The sequence below is a fragment of the Leuciscus leuciscus genome, assembly GCF_965113295.1.
Source record: "Leuciscus leuciscus genome assembly, chromosome: 6".
Classification (NCBI taxonomy): Eukaryota; Metazoa; Chordata; class Actinopteri; order Cypriniformes; family Leuciscidae; genus Leuciscus; species Leuciscus leuciscus.
In genome coordinates this window covers 41,345,992-41,371,423 of record NC_138730.1, presented here as the reverse complement: position 1 = coordinate 41,371,423, position 25,432 = coordinate 41,345,992, and the positions used below count along the sequence as shown (strand labels likewise).

The window sequence follows — 25,432 nt, the reverse complement described above, 5'->3', positions numbered from 1 at the left end:
GAAATTGTGTGACAATAATGACATTTATACATATATTGTGTGTGTGTGTGCAGGAGGCAGAGGTGTGTAACCAGATCATTTTAGTGGAGGATGTTTTGGCTCGACTCTGTCAGAGCACTTATCCTCTAGAAACGCTGCTAACCCGTCCCCTTCCCCACGGCGTCGACCCTCTGAGACTCGAGATGTATCTGACCGATGAGGACTTTGAGGTAAGGCCGTACACTATGAGAGAGATTGCCTGTACAGCCTGGGATTTGTGTAAAAAATATAAAATGGATACAAAAAAGTTTACGTTCCAGAATAATTTTTTCATATATATATATATTGATCTTTTCATAAACAATTTTTTTTTATTGTTTATATGTCAATACAGAAAAACATATCTGCAGCGTTGAGCACCAGATGCTCTATAGAGCCAGTTATTTATATATTTTGCTGTAGTGTGGCAATTAATGGTAATTAACCATTAATGGCAAAATGAATATTTGAAAATATAAACTGATATTACCTGCTGACACACTACAGCAAAAGATATAAATTACTGACTTAATTTTTTGTGTGAAAATACTAACGTGCCTGACTTTTGCACAGTAATGTGTGTGTGTGTGTGTGTGTATGTATATGTATATGTATATATATATATATATATATATATATATATATATATATATATATATATATAAATTATACATGTATATATAAAATTATACATGTATATATAAAATTATACGTGTGTGTATATGAAGAGTTCAGATGCAAAAGCCTCTAAATGCCATCTGAAATTTTCTTATAGAATGATCATTTTTATCAAGCTCGTATATTTAAGTTCAGTAACTTCACTTAAATGACAATTAACCCATTTAATCCCACTGGTCACAATTGTGACCACAATTTTTCTTTGCATATTTTAGTGTGAAATTAAAAAGTAACTCATATTATGAAGTACATATTCATATATAATGAAAATGTAAGATGTCTATAAGAGTTTATGGCAGGTCTAACATGATTAGTTTGTTTGGTTATGTGACCACACACATTTATTTCTTGGTACTGTCGTCTTAACGAAAGGATGACATAAAAGCTCAGAAAGGACAGGTAAGAATACTAAGTTCCTTTTTGAATAGCTTATACATTTTTTGCACATATCATCATGAAAGGGTTACCTATACATACACATTGAAATTAAATTAATACATGCTTTATTCTGTTGTGAAACTGCAGATAAATGAAGACGGTTACAATAGTGACCGGTGGTAGAACACAGGGAGTCTATGTTCCCCATATGTAATTCTGTGTTATTTTTATGAACTCTCTTTCAGACTGACTTTAAGTCAAGTTTTGGATTTACTTAATAATAATAATAATAATTAATAATTTGTTACATTTATAAAGCGCTTGGGTACTTAAAGCGCTTCACATATGGAAGGGGGAATCTCCTCAACCACCACCAATGTGCAGCATCCACTTGGATGATGCGACGGCAGCCATATTGGACCAGAACGCCCACCACACACCAGCTTACTGGTGGAGAGGAGACAGTGATGAAGCCAGTCAGTATATGGGGATGATTAGAAGGCCATGATGGACAGAGGCCAAGGGGCAAATTTGGCCAAGATGCCGTGGTTAAACCCCTACTGTTTTTCGAAGGACATTCTGGGATTTTTAATGACCCCAGAGTGACTCTCTGAGCACCGTTATTCTCACCCGAAGGACGGTCCTCTTTGCCAGTAGTGTCCCCGATCACTACACTGGGGTGTTAGGACCGACACAGACCACAGGGTGAGCGCCCCCTGCTGGCCTCACTAACACCTCTTCCAGCACCAACTCCTGGTTTTCTCAGGAGGCCTCCCATCCAGGTACTAACCAGCCTCAGCCCTGCTTAGCTTCAGTGGGAGACCACTCTTGGGCTACAGGGTGATATGGCTGCTGGAGCTGGATATGCTCTGTCTTCCAGAGACTGGGTTAGGTCATGGGCCCAGTGTAGTGATGGGTTTGGCTGAACAAGCTGGTGTTCCAGGTGGATGCAACTTCAAGCATGACATGCCTGGACTCTACACAGTGCTGTGGTCAACAGTTGGCTGTTCCACAGAGATGTCATGAATTGTGACTATGATCTCCTTGGATTTCAGCAAGTAGTTGCCCAAAGTCTCCTGAAAATATTTGGTACTGCACCAAAAGGACAAGGGAGGCCATCCTCAATGTCAGCTGCTGTGACTGATATACCCAGGTTTGATGGTGTTGCCCACTGGCTGATAAACACAGGTAGGCAGGACACAGTTGTGATTAAAAAAAAAAAACTGTTGATTGATCATTTTTGTGATGCTTTCCTGTTATTCATGAATTGTTACATGTTCCTTGGCATTGTTACATGTTTCCTACCATAGGCTAATTTTTTATCATTTGTTTATTTTAATTTGTTTATTTTAATTAATTTATTTAATTTCTGTACGTTTTTTTCTTTTCATTTTGTAATTTTAAGTATTTTGCATCATTTATAATGATTGCATTCTAAGCAATTTCCTATAATTTATTATTTCATCATAATTTAATTTAAATATTTGTGCCATGTTGCTGCATAGGATTGCTATTTTGTCATTTTTTAAACTGGGCCAGACAATGTTTAACTATTTGTTAATCGAATAAATCACTTCAACAATTTAATTCTGTCTTCAAACTAATTTCTGGAGATTTTTTATTTATTATATACCCCATAGACTTAGACTCCCTGTGTTCTACCACCGGTCACAATTGTGACCAGAGATAAAACTCTTATTTTCATGGACTTTTCAAATATTTTTTTACATTATTGACATTGATTGTTTAATATACTTGCAAATACCACACAAACTCATAAATTTCATCTCTGGGAAAAATTTGGGATTAAATGGGTTAATAGGTAATCTTCATTGCCATTTAAGTGAAATTATTGAATTTAAATATACGAGCTTGATAAAAATGATCATTCTATAAGAAAATTTCAGATGGCATTTAGAGGCTTTTGCATCTGAACTCTTCATATATAAAATTATACATATGTGTGTGTGTATATATATATATATATATATATATATATATATATATATATATATATATATATATATATATATATATGTATGTATGTATGTATGTATGTATGTATAATATTATATTATATATATATGTATAATTTTTTTTTTTTTTTTTGCAACACTTGTCCCTGGTTAGGCTTTTATTGCAGACATTAAATATAATCAACAAGCTATTTATAATTTCAAACACTGTAATAAAGTAACAAAAAACAATCCAGAATTCAAGTTCAAATTCAATATGGGGGGAAAAAGTGACAAATTACCAATTAACCAATTATGTAAACCCTAAAATAATGTATGCTCACAAGATTGATTCTGCATAAGCCAGTTTTTAATAGGTATATTGATTTTTCAGTTCTGTTTATCCTTTAAATTCTATTGGTACATACAATTGGTTGAGTAGGTTGCTCACCCTATGATTGGCTTGCTTAAAGTATGACATGACTAGATACTAAGAATGGAATGTTTTGCCGTTTTAGGCGGGGAAGTAGGGAATTCCGAATAGGTAAGTATCTCTGAAATTGACTGAAGTCACAGGAATCAAGTGTTTCTATGCTAACTACTCAAGTAACATTTCCTACTGCCTCACTTTTATGCTTTGTCTTCCTCCCTGTGTCTTACTCACTTTGGAAATCTCTGAATCCAGGAGAGCTCTTTGACACGCACATTAAATCACACAAGCACACATGCATGCACAAACACAATGTGAACATGTTTCCTCACAAGCTTTTTTTTATTTTTTCAGCAATAGTTGACACGTTTCTGGGAATGTTTTTCTGAAAGCACAGTGTCCTAACTAGGCGTGACATGATAAAAAAGCAACAAATCATCTCTTCCACATCAGCAGTTTGATATGATAAAGCAACCAGAAGTAATTCATTTTCAGTGAAATTCAGCTAGACCTTTGGACCAATGCAGCAATTATTATATTTTTATTAAATATTATTAGTTGCACATAAAACCATCAACTCTGATCAAATTTGTTTTAATAGGACTGCATTTTGTCCACACTGTGTTTTCATGAAATCTTTCTTAATTTAATATAGATGATCACAGTTAATATGCATGTGAAGTCTGCCATTGGTCGGACTCACTGACTCACACCATTGGTTGAGTATGTTGCTCAGTCCATAATTGGCTTGCTTAAAGTTGTCTCTGCACATTGCGCTATGATAAGAGAAAGTATTTTTAGACAACATATCATTTTTAATCTACATTTCTGCACAAGCAGCAAGAAGATAGCCCTGCCCCACCCACAGGGAATTTTAATTGGTCTAAAGTTCAACTCTATTTATCTGTGTATGAATGTCAAATCTTTTCCATTTCCCTGTGATTTATGTTGCATTTTGCCTTGTGTGGACAGAAAAAAATTACTCTGGAAACACAATGTGCCGCTGGAAACACAATCAATGTGCCTAGTTAGGACACTGTGCTACTGTAACCCTTTTCTCCTGATTTTTCTGAAAATGTAAGATTCTTTGTGCACATGTACAATACCGTTCAAAATACTGGAGTCAGTAAGATATATATATTTTTTGAAAATAAATGTATACTTTTATTTAATAAGGACACATTGCATTGCTCAAAAATGTTACAGAATATTTCTATTTAAATAAAATGATGTTCTTTTAAACATTCTAATAATCAAAGAATCCTTAATAAAAATGAATCATGATTTCCAGAAAAATATTAAGCAGCACAACAGTTTTCAACATTGATAATAATAAGAAATGTTCTTGAGCACTAAATCATCATATTAGAATGATTTCTGAAGGATCATGTGACACTGAAGACTGGAGTAATGGTGTTACCATGAAAACGGGAACTCAGCGGGCTCAATTTTTATTATATCAACTTCAAATTTGAAACACAAAGACAGTTGGCCTTGATTTCTATGCAATTTTAGAGTGCAGATTATTTTGTTAAATATATATTTAAATAAAAATATTTAGTTCAATACACTTGCTTCATTGTAAACATAAAATTCTATAACCTTTTTACACTTTCTGTAATAATGTGCTGAGTGTCGTCTTTTAAGAGAGACCAACCATAGGTCTGTATTCCATAGCATTCATAAATTGCAGCCATTGATAGTTATCCCAAAAATGACATTTCTGTCATTAATTACTGACCCTCATTTCATTCCAAACACGCAAGACTTTCAATAATCTTCGAAACACAAATGAAGATCGTTTTGATGAAATCTGAGAGCTTTCTGTCCCTCCATTGACAGTCTATACAACTACCACTGATGCTTCAAAAAGTTCATAAAGAGATCCTAAAAAAGCATGTACGATTTAGCTTTTTTGTGTTTGCTAATCAATGCTTATATGTGAATAAAAGCCTAAATTCAATCTGTTCATCATATAAAGCAATCAAGTTTCGATTCTGCATAAAGTTGGACTAAACCGCTCAATTCATATGGATTAGTTTTACAATCTCTTTATGAACTTTTTGAAGCATCAATGGTAGTTGTGCACAGCTGTCAATGGAGGGACAGAAAGCTCTCAGATTGCATCAAAAAGATCTTCAATTTTTTTTTTGAAGATTAATATAAGTCTTTTGTGTTTGAAACGACATGAGGGTGAGTAATTAATGACTCTGGGACACGACTCTATGAATTTGGGACAGTTATTTTAAATTGTAGTAATATTTCATAATATATCTTACCACCCCCAAATTTTGAATGGTAAGTGTATTTTTATTCATGTGCCAATTTGTTTCTCTCCCTTCCCTCATTGTAATATTGTCTGTGTTCTCAGAGAGTGTTAGACATGAAGAGAGAAGAGTTTGACCTTCTGCCTGGATGGAAGCAAGTGAACCTCAAAAAAGCCAAAGGACTCTTTTAAAAGCCTGACGAAAATCCTCACGGTGACAGAATTATCACTGTCCATGTCCACCATGACCACTGGTCCTGCGGTCACTTTCGGTTCATGGAGGTGTTTGTTCACTGAGAGCAGGGTAAACGGTCAGGTCAAAGGTCACTTTAGGATCTACAGATGCACCTGCTGTGGCGTCCTCTTTTGATGTATCTATTAAGTCCGTGGAAGTGATGTCTGTGTGTGTCAGTGTGTGTCCTCACCTCGTTCATGTACAAGGATTTGCAGTCTGTGAGTATGTTTCTCTCTTGAAGTACATGGAATCGAATACTTCGCTCACCTTCCCATCCGGTCTGATCTGCAATGTGTTTTCGCTGTGACATGTACGTTTGATAAATCTGATGAAAAATTGGAAATTGTATAAACTTTGTAGCAAACAAAGAAAATCTTGTGTGATCGCTCTTAATGTTGTCATATGTCTTAGGATATTTCTTTTTGATTCAAGAGGAGTTTACATGGCGCGTCTGTATTTTGTGTGTGTTCTTCTCGTGTGAATGGCTGTTGCTTGTGGTGGTGATGGTCTCTTCTTCCTGAGGTGTGAGGGACATCATGTTTGTTTGTATTCGGACAGCATGGAGTAATGGACGAGAGAAAGAAAAGATATTAATTTAAATGTACAGTATAGTGCCTTGCTTTTGTGTACAGTTTCTATACCAAACACACTCTATAGTCTGCATTTCAGAGACTTTCTTTGTGATAAAAGAGATAGTGAATAAAGAAAGCATATTAAAATCATTTTTTTCCTCTGTCTTGTATAACTTTTCACCAATTTTAGGGACACAGTGAGACAAAACTGTGAAAAAGTGGGAAAAAATAAGTATTTTGGATTGATCTGTTCAGCATGTTCAGAGGTATTCAGTTACACAAATGTTTTATCAATGTGGGTCAACGGCGTCAGAGACTAAAGCAATGCTGTCATGTCAAATATTTACATCAATGTAAATATTTTGAAATACAGTGGATATAAACCTGTGTTAAAACAAGATGTAAAAAAAAAAAATGAAACGAAGATACATTATATCAGCACCTTTAAATGTAAAAATTACAACCTATGCAATTCCACTGAAAACTAAAGTGACACATTTCTGAGAAAAAAGATTATTAAATAAATCAATAAAAACTTTAAATAACCTAACTGCATTCTATCAAGAAAGAGAAAGTACAGGATGGTTTCAAAGTGAGTCAGACACTGTGTTTATGATGTTGCGCACGTAAGTGGTCTCATTGTCAAATGAAAAGTGAAAGTATTTTCCTCTCAGGCATCTCTATCTGCTCAAGCTCGCAGATACACAGCGATGTACAAGCGCCAGGTAAATATAGCGTTTCTCATATTCTTGACTTGACTTATAATGATTTTAAAAAGTAATAATAAAACCACCAAATCACTTTTTTTTTCAGTAGCCTAGGCCTATTTTCTGTGACCTATTGAACATCTACAGTCACAAACACAAGACGTAGCCTACTTTTATTGCGTTTAGAAAATGTTCTAGGCCTATATTTCATTTTCTATGTTCTACACTTAGCCTAATATTCAACAATATTATTGATCTGACATTGTATGAGAACTGACGTGAGCTGGGCGATGACATCACTGTTTTCTCCAGAGTTGCCAAGATGAACTAAATTAACAACTAATGATTTTTACAACGGAAATGAATCAACACCGAACTTACTTGAGCTGGACAATGACACTATTTTCTTCTAGAGTTAGCCTACATCCAAAACAAACTTTGTTGCCTTATTATCCTGTTATCACTGTAAAGCTGCTTTGAAACAATCTATAGCCTTTTGTAAAAAGCGCTTTAAATATATAAAAATTTCGTCAGTTTTAAGTTAGCCTATACTTGAGATTCGTTTTTTACCAAAAAATCTGTTATTTAAAATAACATTTATCCTAATAATATACATTTGCACAACATACTGTATATTAAAAGCGAAACTAAACTTAAAGTCCTTCCGGCAGAGGGCGCTACAAGAATCCAAAACTCTTATTAGCTAATGTTGCCTACTTTTGTTTCTTTTCAATTCATTAGATTTAAGAAATGTTTGTTGTTGTCAGAAATATGACTCAAAAACATAGGCTATTATAAAGATCACATGTCCTCTTTAATATATGCATAGGCTACTCCAACCAGTTCTTGTTGTCAAAAAAAGATGTAGCCAAGTCCTTAATTTAACCTTGGGAAATGTGTTCAAATGTAAACAATAATGTAATATCCTAATAATATTTTAACATAGTATCGTATTTAAGAAGCTTTCAGCCATTGTTTATAACAGTGCTTGCTACTGTCAGGTAGCACAGTTTTAATGCCGTAACAATAACTATAGGAATTGTATTTGAATTATAAATTTGTGAAGGAGGTAAGTAATGAATATGATTGTGATGACAATGATTGTGATTTTGTTAAGTATCTGACACACTTAAACACTAAATAGTAGTAAAGTCATTTAGAGATAAATCATTGCAATTTCTAAGCAGGGCCTACCTATACTGCTAATTTCGTTAAAAAAACACAAAACATAATTCTGTCCTCATTATTGTCACTTATTAGGTAGAATTCAGGTTAAATGGGAGGTTTTTTCCCAGTTATCTCAGGGGCAAAGGGTGTCACAATTAACCAGACTTCATCCCTACATAATATTTGCCTTTTTTTTTCTCAGGTTGAGCTGGTCATTTCAGATTAGAGGAGAGCACATACTGAAAACAGCAGATGGACATGTCAAATTACGGTAATGCACAGCCCCATGAAACACACCTGTCAGATCAGGGCTGATTTGAAAAAAAAGTTAGATAATAATATTTTTGTTATAGGCCCTGCAAACTATGGTTAAAATAGAATTAATTATGTGTATTTCTTTTCTATCAGAAGACAAAGGGGAAAATGTGGAGCCTCATGGAGTCTCTAAAATCAATATCTCTGCCCAAAGTGGAAGCAATGTTTCAGCACCTGTCATATTAAACTCAAAAGTCACAGGAAATATTAATATTTCTAATAATTACTTTCCAAGTGAGTGGAAGTGTTTCTCTATTGGTAGAAATGCCACAGCTGAACATACAGTGGGGGAAAAAAAGTATTTAGTCAGCCACCAATTGTGCAAGTTCTCCCACTTAAAAAGATGAGAGAGGCCTGTAGTTTTCATCATGTACACTTCAACTATGAGAGACAAAATGAGAGAGAAAAAATCCAGAAAATCACATTGTAGGATTTTTAATGAATTTATTTGCAAATTATGGTGGAAAATAAGTATTTGGTCAATAACAAAAGTTTATCTCAATACTTTGTTATATACCCTTTGTTGGCAATGACATACCCCTTTTCCACCAAGGCAGAGCTGGTGCTGGTTCGGAGCCAGAGCCTAGTTTCAAATCGGTTCTTTGTTTTTCCACCGCCAAAGCACCAGCTCCGAACCAGTAAAACTGGTTCTTAAGTAGCACCAAATCATTGCAGGGTCTAGAACGGAGCCAAGAAAGAACCGCTTGCGTCAGAGGCTGGGGGCGGTGTTACCGTGGCCAACAAGACTGAAGAGAAACTTGTGACCGCCATTTTTAAATAGCAGCTAGTCGAGCTAATAGCAACTCGATTATAATATCCGTCTATGTAAGTTACGGCGAGCTGCACGAACGCGTTGGATTCGCCGTGTTTGGATGCCGATTTATTTTCGCAAACCCATGAGCATCCATAGTAACGCAACGTCTATTATTGTTGATGCCTTGTTCGAGATGCATCGGAGCAGCGTGGACCGATCAGAGCTGCGGGAGTGTTTGGAGATCATACGACTCCTTGTGCTTTTTGATCGCTTTCGCAGTGCTTTGATTTCATGTGCTGATCGTTCTGCGAGAAGCCGATGCATCTCGAACAAGTCTGGTGTGTTTGTGTTTGGCGCTGCCGGACTAGCGTTGCTGGGCACCATGATACGTATGCAGTGACGTAAGATATAGCTCTGTTGTGGCTCTCTGGCCGGTGGAAACGCAAACCGGTTCGTCAGTCGAACCAACTCCGAACTGGCAATAGCTCTAGCTCTGAACCAGCACCCGGTTCTTGTTGGTGGAAAAGGGGTAACAGAGGTCAAACGTTTTCTGTAAGTCTTCACAAGGTTTTCACACACTGTTGCTGGTATTTTAGCCCATTCTTCCATGCAGATCTCCTCTAGAGCAGTGATGTTTCGGGGCTGTCGCTGGGCAACAAAGATTTTCTATGGGGTTGAGATCTGGAGACTGGCTAGGCCACTCCAGGACATTGAAATGAAGACATTCTTACGAAGCCACTCCTTCGTTGCCCGGGCGGTGTGTTTGGGATCATTGTCATGCTGAAAGACCTAGCCACGTTTCATCTTCAATGCCCTTGCTGATGGAAGGAGGTTTTCACTCAAAATTTCACGATAAATGGCCCCATTCATTCTTTCCTTTACACGGATCAGTCGTCCTGGTCCCTTTTCAGAAAAGCAGCCCCAAAGCATGATGTTTCCACCCCCATGCTTCACAGTAGGTATGGTGTTCTTTGGATGCAACTTCCTCCAAACACGACGAGTTGAGTTTTTACCAAAAAGTTCTATTTTGGTTTCATCTGACCATTTGACATTCTCCCAATCCTCTTCTGGATCATCCAAATGCTCTCTAGCAAACTTCAGACGGGCATGGACATGTACTGGCTTAAGCAGGGGGACACGTCTGGCACTGCAGGATTTGAGTCCCTGGCGGCGTAGTGTGTTACTGATGGTAGCCTTTGTTACTTTGGTCCCAGCTCTCTGCAGGTCATTCACTAGGTCCCCCGTGTGGTTCTGGGATTTTTGCTCACCGTTCTTGTGATCATTTTGACCCCACGGGGTGAGATCTTGCGTGGAGCCCCAGATCGAGGGAGATTATCAATGGTCTTGTATGTCTTCCATTTCCTAATAATTGCTCCCACAGTTGATTTCTTCACACCAAGCTGCTTACCTATTGCAGATTCAGTCTTCCCTGCCTGGTGCAGGTCTACAATTTTGTTTCTGATGTCCTTTGACAGCTCTTTGGTCTTGGCCATAGTGGAGTTTGGAGTGTGACTGTTTGAGGTTGTGGACAGGTGTCTTTTATACTGATAACAAGTTCAAAAAGGTGCCATTAATACAGGTAACGAGTGGAGGACAGAGGAACCTCTTAAAGAAGTTGCTACAGGTCTGTGAGAGCCAGAAATCTTGCTTGCTTGTAGGTGACCAAATACTTATTTTCCACCATAATTTGCAAATAAATTCATTAAAAATCATACAATGTGATTTTCTGGATTTTTTTTCCTCATTTTGTCTCTCATAGTTGAAGTGTACCTATGATGAAAATTACAGGCCTCTCTCATCTTTTTAAGTGGGAGAACTTTTTTTCCCCACTGAACATGTTAATAATACAACATCAATAATAATACAAAGCATAGAGATGTCCAAAGAATTAAATGATATACTTTTTGTAATATTTGTAATAATCTAAAGTTTTATTATTCCAGCTGTAGGGCCTGCAGCTGAAATCACAGGTAATATACACCATTGGGTTAAATTACGCCTGTACTGTAATTTTTTACCATGTTTACACATGTAAGACAGTGACCTTATAAACAGTTAAAGGGACAGCTTACCCAAAAATGAAAATTCTGTAAAAAAATAAAATAATTTATTCACCCTCATGCCATTCCAAGCCTCTATGACTTTCTTTGTCTGCAGAACACAAAAGAAGATATTTTGAAGAATGTTGGTGGTAACCAAACAGGTTGCCATTTCTCAAAATATCTTCTTTTTTTTTCTTTTTTTCTTTTTTTTTTTAAGGTTTGGAACAATAAGAGTATGACAGAATTTTTCATTTTTGGGTGAACTACTTCTTTAAGTAGGTAAAAAACAATTTATTTACCATATGGTGAGAATGATCAGTACTTGTACAATCAGTAATGATTATACATTTGGTCAACAAAATCTAATATCTAAAATAAACCATATTTTTTTGCAGATATAAGCTCATTGATCACAGAATACAAGGAGTCCATACTGTCCGAATATGCCTACATTACAGAATACACTTCCCGTGCCGGTGTACAGGTGCTGCTTAATGATCGCTACATTGATCCGCTGATAGTTCAGAAACACAGAGAAAAGAAAGAGCGTGAGAATGAGATGTGCTCTAGAGGGGAACGATTCTTCAACACAAGAGAAAGTAACCAGAGAAACCAAAACATCAGCCTTGATAAGCTCTTCGGTCCAGAGAATGGCCCCAAAAAAGTGACTCCAAGAGCTGTGATTCTCCAAGGTGATTCTGGAAGTGGGAAATCAATCACTGCGCAAAAGATCGTTCTGGACTGGGCCTCTGGAGAGCTCTACGCTAGACTCTTCGATGTAGTGTTTCATCTAAGATGTAAAGATCTCAGCGGTCTCTCAGGAGAGATGAGCTTGGTGGATCTCCTTAACTGCAGTTTAACTCCTAATGAGATTGGTCAGATCTTAAAAGACATACCACAGAGGATCCTGTTCATCATTGATGGTTTTGATGAACTCATGCTTTCAGCATCCAAAGAGGCATTGCCACCAAAACCAGTCATCAAATCCCACCCATTGGTCATTGTTTGCTCTCTTCTGAAAGGACGTATGATGAGAGAGTCCTTCCTGCTGGTTACTACAAGATCGAACGCTGTTGACAAACTGGAGAACATTTTGAAAAAGCCTCAATGCTTCATGGAGATCATGGGATTTTCAGAAAAAGGAGTGAGTGAATACTTCCAAAGGTTCTTTGAGGATGAAGAGTTTTCAAGTCAAGTGTATGAGCAGGTGAAGAGACAAGAGCTGCTCTACACCGCTTGCTTCCTCCCGGTCATCTGCTGGATTGTCTGCACAATTTTCAAAAGAAAAGGAAAAGATGGTGTTGTAACTAGCGAGTTGACGACCACCACGTCCATATTTGTTGATTTTGTGTTAACTCTCTTGAAGCATCACAGTGGTTCGAGTCAGCACGAAGACCTTGACCTCCTCAAGAACCTGGGTCAGCTAGCCGTGAGTGGAATGCCAAAACGCCAAGTCCTGTTTTCCAGAAACGATCTTCCAAGAGCAATCTCTGATTTACCAAACATTCCCTTCCTATGCACATTCCGCCATCAAGAGAGAACTAATCTGAAGGAGATGTTTGGTTTCATGCACCTCAGCTTTCAGGAGTTCTTCACCACTCTGTTCTACGTGTTAACAGACGAGGCGGATGCAAAAACAAAAATCGAGGAGCTATTGGAATCAGCAGGCAATGGGAGGCGCAATGAGCATCTCTTCCCTGTAATCCGGTTCCTTTTTGGTCTCTCAAACAAGAAAGTGAGCCGTTTAATCCTGGGGGGAAATCCACAGTCAACATCTACCGCTATTCGCTCCCAGTTGGAAAAATGGATCAGCAGAGTTATAGAGAAGAACTCCATGGGCACAAATCTTTTTTACAATAATGATTTCATACTTCATTGCTTGTACGAGCTTCATGATAGGGACATACTGAAGAACGTCATGAAGCTGTGGGAGCGCTTGGGTATTAACATACACTGGTCTTTGAAGGGGATCGACTGTCAGGTTGTGATGTACTGCCTAAAGTATTCTTCCCGCATTATCAGTATGAGTGTCAAGTGCAGTGCAAAAGATCTAAAGATGCTTCATCCTGCACTCAGCAGGTGTACATCTTTATGGTAATTTATGTTCTTAAATAACATGCTCTTACAAAAAGTATTTGTATTCCATGGTTTCCAAAGAATACCATCACAGTAGTGTCCAACAATGGTATTACGATCTTATCATGTTCTAAAAACCTTAATGATGTATAAAATGTTTTATAGTTTAATGTTTTATAATTATTATTATATGAAGGGTTTGGTTTATGTCATGAAGAATTATAGGTTTCTGTTTTTTGTTTTTGAAGGCTGGATTTTGATTCCTTATCTGACACCGATGTTAACCTCCTGACATCAGCCCTGGGGAGGAGAAAGGACGTGGACTATTTGGAGTATGTGCTACTCTTTTTATACATATAAGTATTATACATATAGCTGTGGTGAATGTGATTTCACCAAGTACAACATGTTCCTGGATTAACATCTTTGTTCATCCTGGAACAACATTCCAATCATCCAATCACATTTACAATTTGTGTCAAGTTAGGCATACAACCAGGGTTAGGTGCTTCTACATAAGTGTAATTCACCTATAATTTGCCTATGATTTTAGGAATAAGTTATGGGTATAGGGATAGTAAAAACATATTTGGACAGGAATGTTGTTCCAGTATCAACAAAATGCCTTACTTGGCAAAATCACAGTGACCTGCAAGTTATGGTCAAACGGTTGTTGTTATTTTGCCAAGTAAGACATGCTCCTGGATCAACATCCATTGTTCCAGGAACAACATTCCGGCCCAAAAACATAGTTCTAACCCTCTTTCTACCCCTAAACCTAACCCTACCCTTAACTTATGCCTAAAATTAGAGGGAAATGATAGGTGAATAAGAATGGTCTAGAAGCCCTGTTGTAAGCCTAAACTTGACATTAACTGTAAACCTATCCCTCTGCTCTGATTGGTTTATTGGACATTGATCCAGGAACATGTTCTACTTAGTTCCACCATGGTGAACATGATTTCACCATGATCTGATTAACTAATGTATCCATGTGTCCACATCTATACATGTTCAGAAATCTGTACATTCTCCTTCTCTTCTGCATTGTTGTGAAATATACTTCTGATCCTCCTGTTCAGGCAATACTTTATATTTATTTATCCAACACAAATCCACGTTTTGCAATTTTAAATGATTGGAAAGAAAGCAATACAGACAACCTGCTTATTTTTGTAAAGCAGTGTTATGAATGCATTGCAGCATGGAGGATGGAGCCCTGTCAGATGCAAGTGTGCAGACGATCCTGAAAACCCTCACTGGGCAAAAATCAGTGGGTAAAATTCGACTGGTGTTGAAGAGCATCAGCGATGCAAATGTCGATTGGACCATGAACTTCCTTGTACAAAAGATGATGGATAGAAGGTTCAGGTAAACCAAATACAATGACGAACATGGTTACGAACAGGTAGCTGACAAATATCGACATGAACGTTAAGGTACGTAATTATAGGGAAATTTGAGCATAAATATAGGCAACATATGCATACATTTCCATAATGTACATACATTTAGAGATATGTACTCTATATGTAAAAAAAATTTGGACAAATTCAATTTAATTGAGGGCAGGATTTCCATCCAATAAATATGTGTAGCCTAACTGTCTAACTCATAAAAAACAAATTCATGCAGTGAAATGTAGCTAATTGAGCTGGTCCAACTTAATTTTGACCAGCTTAAATGAGTTGGTCCAACTTGCCGAACTTAAGTGAGTTGGTCCAACTCAGTTTTGATCAAATAGTTTAGATGAAATGGATACATTTATTAAATGAGTTTTATGCTTCTTAAACTTAAATTAAAACATTTAATTGAAAAATCAATTATTTTAATTAGGAAATTCTTCTTTTGTACCCCATAGAGACAAGAGACAAATCTTGATACTCAATAGTGCAATAGTCTTTTAATGTGAAAAGTATTTTATTAGCCTATAGGCTACATAACATTTTCAGCTTTTTACAGAAAAGGGCCCATTTTTACAGTATAAATATTACATCTTGCCTCTCAATTAATGTGATGTGATTAAAACAATATGCATAATAATTATAAAAGAGTTTAGAATACTTAAAAAGTTTTAAGATGAAGTGAGATGTGTCAGCTGCCCAAGGAACAAGCAGACATGCAGCCTTTTTACATTTGAAATCAGGTATTTTGTAGATTAATGCTCATTTCATTTGATTTTCACAGCGTATGCATTGCCAGTCAAGCAGAAACCATACATAAGAGTCTTTGCTCAGAGTTCACCATGGCAAGCAAGAATAATTCTGTCTGGTAATTAAATTCATATACATTTTCCAATTCTCAGTTCAAATTTCTGACATGTATTCAGATAAGAATATAACATTAAAACTTGATATTTTAATAATTTATTAATTACTTTTTCCTAATTTCAGGTTAACTGTTGGGCATTCAGAAGGGCATCAGTGTGAAATCTCAGAAAAGCTTGGTCTTTGTTATTATCAGGGGTTTTCAAAAATATCCTTCGCGCTCTGTCCTTTCTCTGTAATACCCATGACTGAATTCCTCAAGTCATCCCATAACCTCAGATGCTTCTCAGAGCTGTAGGTATTCTCATTTTACTTTAATATACTGTACCCATCCTTTTTGTGTTTTGACATGCATAACATTGGTATTTGTGTGTTTGTTTTAAGGAACAACATCGAGTTTGGTGTGAATGTGGATGCACTGCTGTCTTTCATAAGTTGTGTTCCTGGTTTAACTGAGCTGGACTTACGTGCAGAGTACCTGACAGATGTTTGGACCTCCAGAATTCTGTGCTACCTTCAAGTCAATCCCAAGATTTCTCACATAAAGTAGGAGCAAATAATGTTTACCTATTAAAGATGTAACCTCTCATTAAATTTACAGCTGATTTATATTTCGATCACATTTATGATCTATTAGGTTTCATGTGAGCAACCTCATGATTAGTGATGACGAAAGGGTCTGTTCAACCTTTTCGGTCTTTAGAAAGCCATTTGAACCGTAAGTCATCCTTTCTTTTAATTTTGCTTGGTCCATCCAGCCTATGGTTGTGCTAAATAACTGTTAGTAAAATATTTTGTAGGTACAAGATGCATGACAGTGAAAGGAAAAATCCATCATTGACTCTTGAAATGGACAGATGGGCTCATGATATGGCGTAAGAATTCAAGCATGAAATATCCTGCATTCTTCTTTTTCTTCTAAATTTAGGGCAAATCTCATAACCATTTTGAGTCCTACTGCATGCACATTTACTGTAGGAAAATTAAAAATTTTTCCAGATATGGTAGCAGTGGAGAGCCGGCACATTCCCATTCTCTGGACAGACCAGCACTGGTGAAGCTCACGCTCAGTTTCCCTCCTCTCGAAGGGTCTAGTGTCATTTGGGAGGTTCTTTTCAAAAGGCTTTACAATGTCATTCAATTGACAGAACAGTGAGTTTGTAAAAAAAGGAATTGTTGGGAGAACTTAAAAATGTAACGCAACATGATGCATTCTGATTTTTTGGTTCTCTCAACTACCTTCTTAAAATATTTTCTATATTTTCTATTAAATTTATTCAATTTGTTCATTCACAACTTTCCGAACAAGACATCTATGGTTGTCTTGATGTATTCATTGGCTGAAATTCACCCAATACATTTAACAAGCTAATACATCTTCTTCCTTTTTAAAGATGCCCAGAGCTGGATGAGCATACAGATTCTCTGCTGCAGTTTCTTCACTCTGTTCCTGGTCTGAAGGAGGTTAAAGTTTGGCTAAACAACCTGATTGAGAGCTGGGCGCCTGGTCTGTTCACACTCTTCCTGTCCTGTTCCAGCTTACTTCACTTGCAGTAAGAATAACCTGTTGCATTTTTTACTATGGCATATATCAAAGTATCATGGTGTTATCATCTGATACCATGGTACTTACACAATACATCTGTAAGGAAATGGTTGTGTCTTCTTTCTGTACTTGCATCTAAATACAATAAATTCTCTTTTGGCAGATTGAATACCAGTATGTCTGTTGTTAGTGATGTGGAGAGTCTGGGTGTGATGAGAGAAGATGGAGTGAGGTAACACATCTGTTTTAAACTTTAACCCCAGCTATTCTTTCTAACATTAGCTTAGATTTATAATTGACATCTATATTTTCCCTGAGCTTATTGCAGTGCTCTCTAGAATTGCTTTATAATGTTGTGATGCTGCCTTAGATATTGGGGGAAAAAAGCATCTGGAATTCTGAAACGGTTAATGAAAATATCTCCAACTTTCCAACAGGTCTGGATATTCTGAGAGAATATAATTGCTTAAATACATTTTTGTGCTTTTAAGTAGCATTATGCTATGTTTGTCCTCTGTTATTTTTCAGGCTCTCAGTCGGCTGTAACCATCTGAATTACATAGATGACTGTTGTGATATGATCGACCTCTTTAAACCTCCAGAGCACAGAGTGGTTCCCTGCATCACCATCGCAGTGACAGATGACTCTGAGAATGCAAATGCTGACTGGAGGAGATTCTTTCAGGCCTACAACCAGCTGAAAGACTTGACTGAGTGGTAACTATTTCAACCCCAGAGAGAGAGAGTGAGAGTGTTTGTATGTGTGAAATAAGGGAGAATGACAGACAGATAAGTAGTGTTTTAGTTCACAATGATTCAATCTGTATTTCTGTTTTTAACAGTTCTTCAGAGTATGAAGAGAGTGTGTGTGATCTACTCTCTGCCCTGCACTCGGCCTCTGGTCTGAAGAAGGTCGATCTTTTCTTCAGATTCATGACTGTGGATGGAGTGTCCAGAGTCCTGGATCTCATTCAGATGAACCCCAGTCTGAGAGAATTAATGTGAGAATTCAGTTCACTTCTTTTCATAGGAGTACACACTGATGGTTGCTTGCAGACTCTTAGAGAAGGCAGTTACTTAGTGATGGTGACATATGCATGTTGAACACTGCATTTCATGATGGGAAAAGCTCATTGAATTACTAATAATAATGTAATTGCTTTAATAATGTACTTTTTGGCTCAGTTTTTTGGCAGTCAAGCGGCCTGAGACAAGTAAAGCAAACTTCAAGAAGGACTACAGGAATGAATTCTCCAGGTGAGGCATTAGTGATTCCTGTACTCTAAAGAACAAGCACCCATGAAGACATGTGCCACCAACTGATGCTTTATTAAAGAGCACATAGTTGCTTAACTATGAGAGTAGAGAGAAATCGAAAACTGAAAGACTATCTCACAGTAACATCCAGCGCCCTCTAGTGATGCTATAAAGCAATAACATTATTAGTGCAAAACACAATACCAGTGTTATTGTAGTTACATTTTATATACTATAATAGCATTTATATATATTTAAATTAGCTGTTGTCTTTATTTTTTCATTTTTAGTTTAAGTTTTAGAAATTTTGTTTTGTGCTTTTATCATTTTTATCATAAAAAAAAAAAAATATATATATATATTTAGCTTGAATTTATTTTAGTACTTGAACTTAATTTAATTCAAAGTTATTTAAGGCAAAATTTTTTAAGTTTCATCTGATATTTAATCTAATTCATCTAATATCTTGTTTCAGCTTTATTTCAAATAACGTAATTTTTTTGTTAATAGGTTAAGTTTTAGTTAACAATAACAATGCACAATACACTGCAACAATATAATAACTTTCTATGATTGGTCATTAACAAACTTGCTTAACGGGACTGTAATTTTTAAACATTTTATTATGAATATATACTGTATGAGAATATATGAATCAAGGTTTCATGACATTTCTAGCCATTTCCACTAGATCTGTTAAGACTTGAAAAGATTAATAACATGTAAACAAAACATGAATTTGACAGCTGGTCACTGATCCTGTTTTCTTTCTGTTAGAGATTTCACTCTGCTTTTATTAAATATTTTTAAATAATGTTATTTCTGTGGTTGTTTTTCAGTGTCCATAAACCGAGTGAGAGTGAAGAGGACAGTGATTCAGACGGATCGAATGACTTTTGGTGGGATGACCGTTTTTATTCAAGAGTCTTATTGGAAATCATTATACTTCTGTAATCTGATGTACAGTTTTTCAGAGTGAAACGAGATATTCAATGACATATAATATATAGCACAAGTCTTGATCTAATCAATCTGAATCTAATTGAAAAGTGTGGATATGCAATATATTTTTGGATTATTCAGCACAGTTGTATTTGAGGAAAGTATTCATCTATCTAACAGTGAAAATATTCACAGGTGTCAGTCTACAAGACAGATGTCAGGTGACAGCATGTCCTCCTCGCCTCTCAGTGACTGCAGCCATGAAATCAAGTGAGAAAATATTGTATATATAATACTGATACAATCACTACTTCTGCTCAAAACATCAGACTGTAATAAGTTAAATCTGCAAAGAAATCTAACCCAGGCTGTGTCTTTTACCTGAAGCGATTCTGATCAGCTGGACAATGTGGAGCGTATTCTTTGCTCAGATATCAGGATGTGGAAAACTTTGTCTGGAAAATGCAGGTAGAGAGCACTCTATTACTTAAACATACTGTAGACCACAAATCAGAATTATGGATATCCATGAGAGCTAGTTGATAAGAGTTCATTGGTTTGTTTTGGGTTTTTTTTTTTAAGTAATATTTAATTACTGTATATTTTATGGTGCTACTGTATTTAGAACTAGAAGGAGTTAAGCCCTGTTTTATCCATTCCTGTAGCTCAACCAGTAGAGCATAGTGCTAGCAACGTCATGGTCATGGGTTCGATACCCAGGGAATGCATGTATTGATAGAATGTATACCTTGAATGCAATAAAACCCAATATCTCAACCATTTTAAGTGGATTCACATAAATCTTAAATGAACATAAATTTGATAAGATGTTAGAATGCCCTTCTAACATACTGTTTCTAGAAGAGCAAAAATTCTTCCAAATATATGTTTTAATACACCTCATGGTGACATACTGTACAGTATGTGTACATCTGACTCAGTGTGTTGTTTTGAAACAGCCACAAACAGTTGTTGTCACCAAATTTTATACAAAAAATAAGCGTGATATGTGTTTGATAGGCTAATTTTACTGTTTTATGTATTTATTTATTTAGTATTTCTATTTCCCTTTTAGCTTGATTTTAAAGTGCAATGACTCCAGTCCCAGCACACAGTCACTGCTCTCACGGATAGAGCTCACCCTGTCGGAAAACTCAGGAGAAACTAGCAGTGACTGGAGAACCTTCATACGAGCATATAACCGATGCAAAGGGCTCTCTATAAGGTAAAAATAAAATTGTCATTGCTCACTATGAAACAGAACCTTCAATTTAATATGAAATCAATGTTAATTTATTAAAGAGGCCATATTATACCCTATTACAAAGTCTTGATGTTTTCTAGAATAGATTTTCATGTTTTAATGTTCAAAACATGTTTTTCACATATTTTACGTTATTGCAGCACCCCTTTTCCCAGTCTTTCAGTAACGCTCTGTTTAGTTCCTGTCTCTATGAAGCCCCTCCTTCCGAAAAGCACAATGTGCTCTGATTGGTCGGCTGGACCAGTGTGTTATGATTGGTCAACCGCTTCCAGTGTGTGTTTTAGAAATGTCTAAATTTTCCTTACCATAACCACGAGTTTCAACACACTACTAACTAACTATTTTGCGTATGCCTTCAGGGGAAATTATTTAAATGAGTGATATTGTCAGACGTATACGTTTCCGGAAGAAAACTCAAGACTACAATGGAGTTCAGAAACAGTGCGCACTGATTTAGAGAATATCTCCCTTTGGACTGACTGTAACTTTGCAGACCTTTTTCATACTGAAACATCAGCATTACACACTAAAGCATAATAGGTTCTCTTTAACTAAATATGAATCACTTTCCATGTAACAACAGAAGTCCTGCGTTTGACGAGAGTGTGGACGCTCTGCTGTTGTCTCTACACTCGGTGTCTGGTCTGAATAAAGTGCAGTTGACGACGGACAGCCTGACTGAGAACTGGGCACCCAAGATCCTCTCCCTGTGTCACACATGTCCCAGCCTCCATAACGTCTGGTATGATGATCTGCCAAAACTTCTGCTAGAAAGAATGAAAACTATATTTGTTCCACATAAACTAAAATTAAAAGTTATAAAGTTATAATAGTCTTTTCTTCTCTGTTGTGACGTATATATGTGTGAAATGGGTTCTGGAATAAGAAAAAATGTAGGGCGGGACTTGATTTTGGGGAATTGATTAGATGGTTGAGGTTTGCTATTGGTCGATTTATTTATTATTATCATCCAATTGTATTGTGTTATTGTTTTACTGTCTTATACTGAAAGATTAACTTAAAGCATGTGGATCGGATATTATGGTACAATAAAATAAATGTTTTTTAAATATAGCCCTGTTTTTTTTTCTCCCCTGTCAGTTTGCAGGTGGAGTATGATAAGAGACACAGTGTGCTAAATGTGTGTTCCTCTTTCATCGTCACCAAAAACATCACAGACTCTACGTAAGTCCATCTCATCCATCCAGGCTGTAAAGAAATGACACAGATCCCTAATATGAGCATGAAAATATGCACTTTTAACGTACATGGTCATCTCTTTTCTAGCTGTACAGTGGACATTCGGTTGCCCCGTGATAGCATGACTGAAATATCCCCATCATTCATTTCATTCACATCACCATGTTCAGAGATTCCTAAACTCGATGGACAGGAACTCTTTGAAACCCTTGACCACCTTAAAGGTTTAGAAGAAAGGTAAGGATTCTGCCATTTCATTATAAACGTGAAAATGAATAGGTCATAGCAAATATGCACTATTTATATTTATCATTTGCCAACAGTGAACTTAACATTTCTAATTATTTTTCTCATAATCCAGCTGTTCAGAGCATGAAGAGCTTGTGGGTAATTTGATGTCCAGCGTTCTCTCAGTTTCTGGTCTGCGGAGAGTCGGACTCGAGATCAGCAGTCTAACAGAGAACTGGGTGAGGAGGATTCTGTTCTTAGCCGAAGTCTGTCCCAGTCTTCAGGAGATCAGGTAAGAAATTGCAGTTTGTCCTTGAATAAAGTCTTTTTGTTATTTAGACTTAAAATTTCTCTTAAACATTAAAATGGAAAAAGTTCTATTGAAATGTGTTATTGTTTCAGATATGACTGCATAGAAAGTGGTGGCTTGTTTTTGGAGGATGTTGTGAGGATCCTCCAGAGCTCTCAGATGGATTCAGATTGCAGGATTATCATCACAGGGTTTGTCCTATAATCTTATTTATCCATTTATTAAAGAATTGCACCATTAATTATGTTTTAATGACTGGTGTTCAATCTCTTTGAAGGATGAAGTGCAGTAAAATGACGGATGGGCGCGATGAGAAAGTGAAGGTCACCTTCTGCAGGGACTCTCTCACAAGACTATTCACAACAGAGAACACTGAGACAGAAGACAGCAATGACGATGACCCTGAGGACCCTGATGAGGAAGACTTTGTAGACTTTGAAGACTTTCTTGTTCTTTAGAGATCATGGCAAAAAAAATTAATCCTAAAATAAGAGTGTTAAACAATCACATAGTTTATTATATTTTTATCTTATTATTTAGAGTGACAGAGATTTAAAGATTGAGTGAAAATTTATAAAATTGGGTTAACTGTGGCTTAACTCTATATAAGATCAAATGAATCAGAACAAAACTAATATCGGGATGACCGCAGGTGCAGTCACAGTCATAGCATGTGGTGAGCACATCTGAACATACAGGATCCTTATACTGATAATTGTTTACTTGGTTCTTCAATGGGTCCTTTGACAACATGTTGATTAAACAGAAAATTATGCACTAAATAATATTAATAAACAAATTTTTAAGGGTAAGATGCCCCCAGGGCAAGATGTCCCCCACACCCACATTTTTTCTCTTGACTATAGATGGCACAATCTCACATTTCAACATCATCTGTTGAAACAGTTTTGAGGTTAATTGATCTAATTTAGTTTATCTGGAAAATAATGATCTGTGACAGTATTGTGTTTAATATAAAAGTTTTTTGTGTCTATTTTTTTAATAAGGAATTTGTGGACGTCAAAGAAGTACATGACAGCGATTCGAGAGAAGTTGAGCGGCTGCAAGTGTTGTTATCTGCAGATCGGAGTAATGAGCGCTCCGTGTGGAGTACGGTTAGGGTAGTTTCTGTTGTAGCATTAGGCGTCTTCAACTTCAACTTGTCTTTCTTTTCCCTAAGCCGACTGTGTTTTAGATGATGGAAGGCACTCTCGGTTTGGGGAAGTTCCACTCAAAAATAATTTTAAATCATAAGGTTGCACTGCTAATAAACCTTATCTGTCAGTTTGACTGAATGAGCTGTAAAATTCCTTCATATTTCAGATGATTTACACATAAGGATTTTGCAGTTTGGGGAATACCAATAGCAAATTTAAAGAAATCAATTTCACAATAAATGATTGCATTGTTTAAATGAATAATGTTATAGCTAAATGTGATTTTATATGAACAATTCTGAAATACATAACTTCTGATAACAGATCACTCTAAATTGTAATGTGGACTCATGCATTTTCTGTAAAGATGCTTTGAAACCGTGTGTATTGTGAAAATACAAATAAATGTGAATTGAATTGAATTGAATAAGCAGTAAAGAAGCTAATTTGCACGTGATTGCATTTTAGCATCCTTGTTTCAATAGTCTCAAGTTTTTTTTTATATACAATGTCGAGCTCAAGCCCACGCGTTAAACACAAGAGGCTCTCCAAATATAGGGCTAAATGGGAAAAATTGGTACAGTATGTCCAACTGATCATGAATATAAGAAGAACCGCACAGTTTACAGAAAAGCATTTTCAGTTGTTCATGGTGGGCTGTGCTGCTAAAGTGGCCTATTGTTGTTCTTTTTTTTATTTGGATAATCTATTAGTATCTATTAATATAATATTCCATATGTTATCAGAACTTGGTAGACAGATATTTTTTTTTATTTTTAGACATTATTAGATGGATCATTAATTAATAGATTATAAAAATGTTATATATATTAGATAATATATAGGGCTACAAAAAAATCCGATCTGCCATATAGCCTATAATTTATGTCATTTAAAAAAAAAAGTTAGTTTATTTACTTAAAAATTGGACAAATAATTACATAAAGTAGTCCTAATTTAAGTAAATTAATTAAAATGTAAAAAAATTATCCCTTCCAGGTAACAGCTGCAGAAATGGCAAAAAAGTGTTAATAGTTTCAGACAGAATGACTGTTTAAAGGTAGAGTAGGCAGTTTTGCAGTGGCTTGCCGTAGCAAGCAAGCTTTGAAAGCATAAGATCCCACCTCATACAGTCAGTCTAATGGCACAGCTAAATAAGCAATCATGATTTATTTGTTTATTTAACATGTAGGCTATATGTGCATTAAAAGTACCATTTCGGCAACGAGAACGACGCAGAGCCAAATGAAGATAAAGATGTGTTCTGGACTGGCGTGTTTATTGAACCAATCAGATAAGAGTAAAACGAGAGCCAGCGAGAAGCTCATTTGATTGGCTACATGATGATGGTGGACCCGCCCTCCTCTTCGCGCTTACAAGAATCGTGCCAAAACTGTAGAATGAAAGATGAAAGAAAGACGCAACTGTACAAATCGGGTTATTTCGGGAACTTTTTTGCCCCTTGTACACAAGTCATTTAGACATTTGCAACAAATTACTAAAAGTAGTAAATGACTATTTTACACAAAGGTTGATTTTACGCAATCAATCTGTTTTGCAGTTCCTGACTTTTTTTTTTTTTTCATTTGCAAATTTCTGTTCACAGGCTTGCAGTGCTTTTGGCTGTATTTGTGCGAAAAAAACGTGCCAAAAGTGCAAGCGTGGAAA

At 36.2% G+C, this 25,432-nt stretch overlaps 2 protein-coding genes across 18 annotated transcripts in view; both read left to right on the top strand.

Moving 5' to 3' along the window:
• svilb (supervillin b) overlaps nucleotides 1-6,682 on the top strand; it is a 61,570-nt gene extending 54,888 nt beyond the window's left edge. For 14 of the 15 annotated variants that reach the window (XM_082172879.1, XM_082172886.1, XM_082172880.1 and 11 more), the window contains 2 exons: nucleotides 54-209; nucleotides 5,831-6,682. In XM_082172879.1, coding sequence (XP_082029005.1) covers nucleotides 54-209; nucleotides 5,831-5,917 — 243 coding nt within the window. In that variant the 3' untranslated portion in view covers nucleotides 5,918-6,682. Of the gene's footprint in view, nucleotides 1-53; nucleotides 210-3,547; nucleotides 3,574-5,830 lie in introns of all 15 variants that reach the window. The other variant, XM_082172887.1, reaches the window with a different exon arrangement.
• A 467-nt stretch (nucleotides 6,683-7,149) lies between these two features.
• Nucleotides 7,150-24,186, top strand: LOC309501025 (uncharacterized protein). Of its 3 annotated transcripts, none has more exons than XM_082172927.1 (28): nucleotides 7,150-7,257; nucleotides 8,609-8,677; nucleotides 8,818-8,955; nucleotides 11,419-11,445; nucleotides 11,913-13,611; nucleotides 13,842-13,925; nucleotides 14,797-14,964; nucleotides 15,781-15,864; nucleotides 15,987-16,154; nucleotides 16,245-16,406; nucleotides 16,498-16,578; nucleotides 16,661-16,735; nucleotides 16,860-17,012; nucleotides 17,255-17,413; nucleotides 17,570-17,638; nucleotides 17,935-18,123; nucleotides 18,249-18,407; nucleotides 18,592-18,663; nucleotides 19,503-19,562; nucleotides 19,801-19,875; nucleotides 19,993-20,073; nucleotides 20,681-20,830; nucleotides 21,453-21,611; nucleotides 21,971-22,054; nucleotides 22,157-22,306; nucleotides 22,431-22,589; nucleotides 22,700-22,798; nucleotides 22,885-24,186. In XM_082172927.1, exons 2-28 carry the CDS (start codon nucleotides 8,659-8,661, stop codon nucleotides 23,063-23,065), a joined length of 4,704 nt encoding a protein of 1,567 aa, XP_082029053.1. In that variant the 5' UTR covers nucleotides 7,150-7,257; nucleotides 8,609-8,658; the 3' UTR covers nucleotides 23,066-24,186. The 3 variants fall into 3 exon arrangements, with proteins under 3 accessions (XP_082029053.1, XP_082029054.1, XP_082029052.1); XM_082172928.1 differs by having other exon boundaries at nucleotides 8,815-8,955; nucleotides 11,913-13,518; XM_082172926.1 differs by having other exon boundaries at nucleotides 8,815-8,955.
• Nucleotides 24,187-25,432: the final 1,246 nt, after the last annotated feature.

Coding starts and splice junctions, on each gene's coding strand:
- LOC309501025 (XM_082172926.1), top strand. Junction 8,956..11,418: donor TTCTAATAATTACTTTCCAA/GTGAGTGGAAGT, acceptor TTATTATTCCAG/CTGTAGGGCCTGCAGCTGAA. Junction 15,865..15,986: donor AGCAAGAATAATTCTGTCTG/GTAATTAAATTC, acceptor TCCTAATTTCAG/GTTAACTGTTGGGCATTCAG.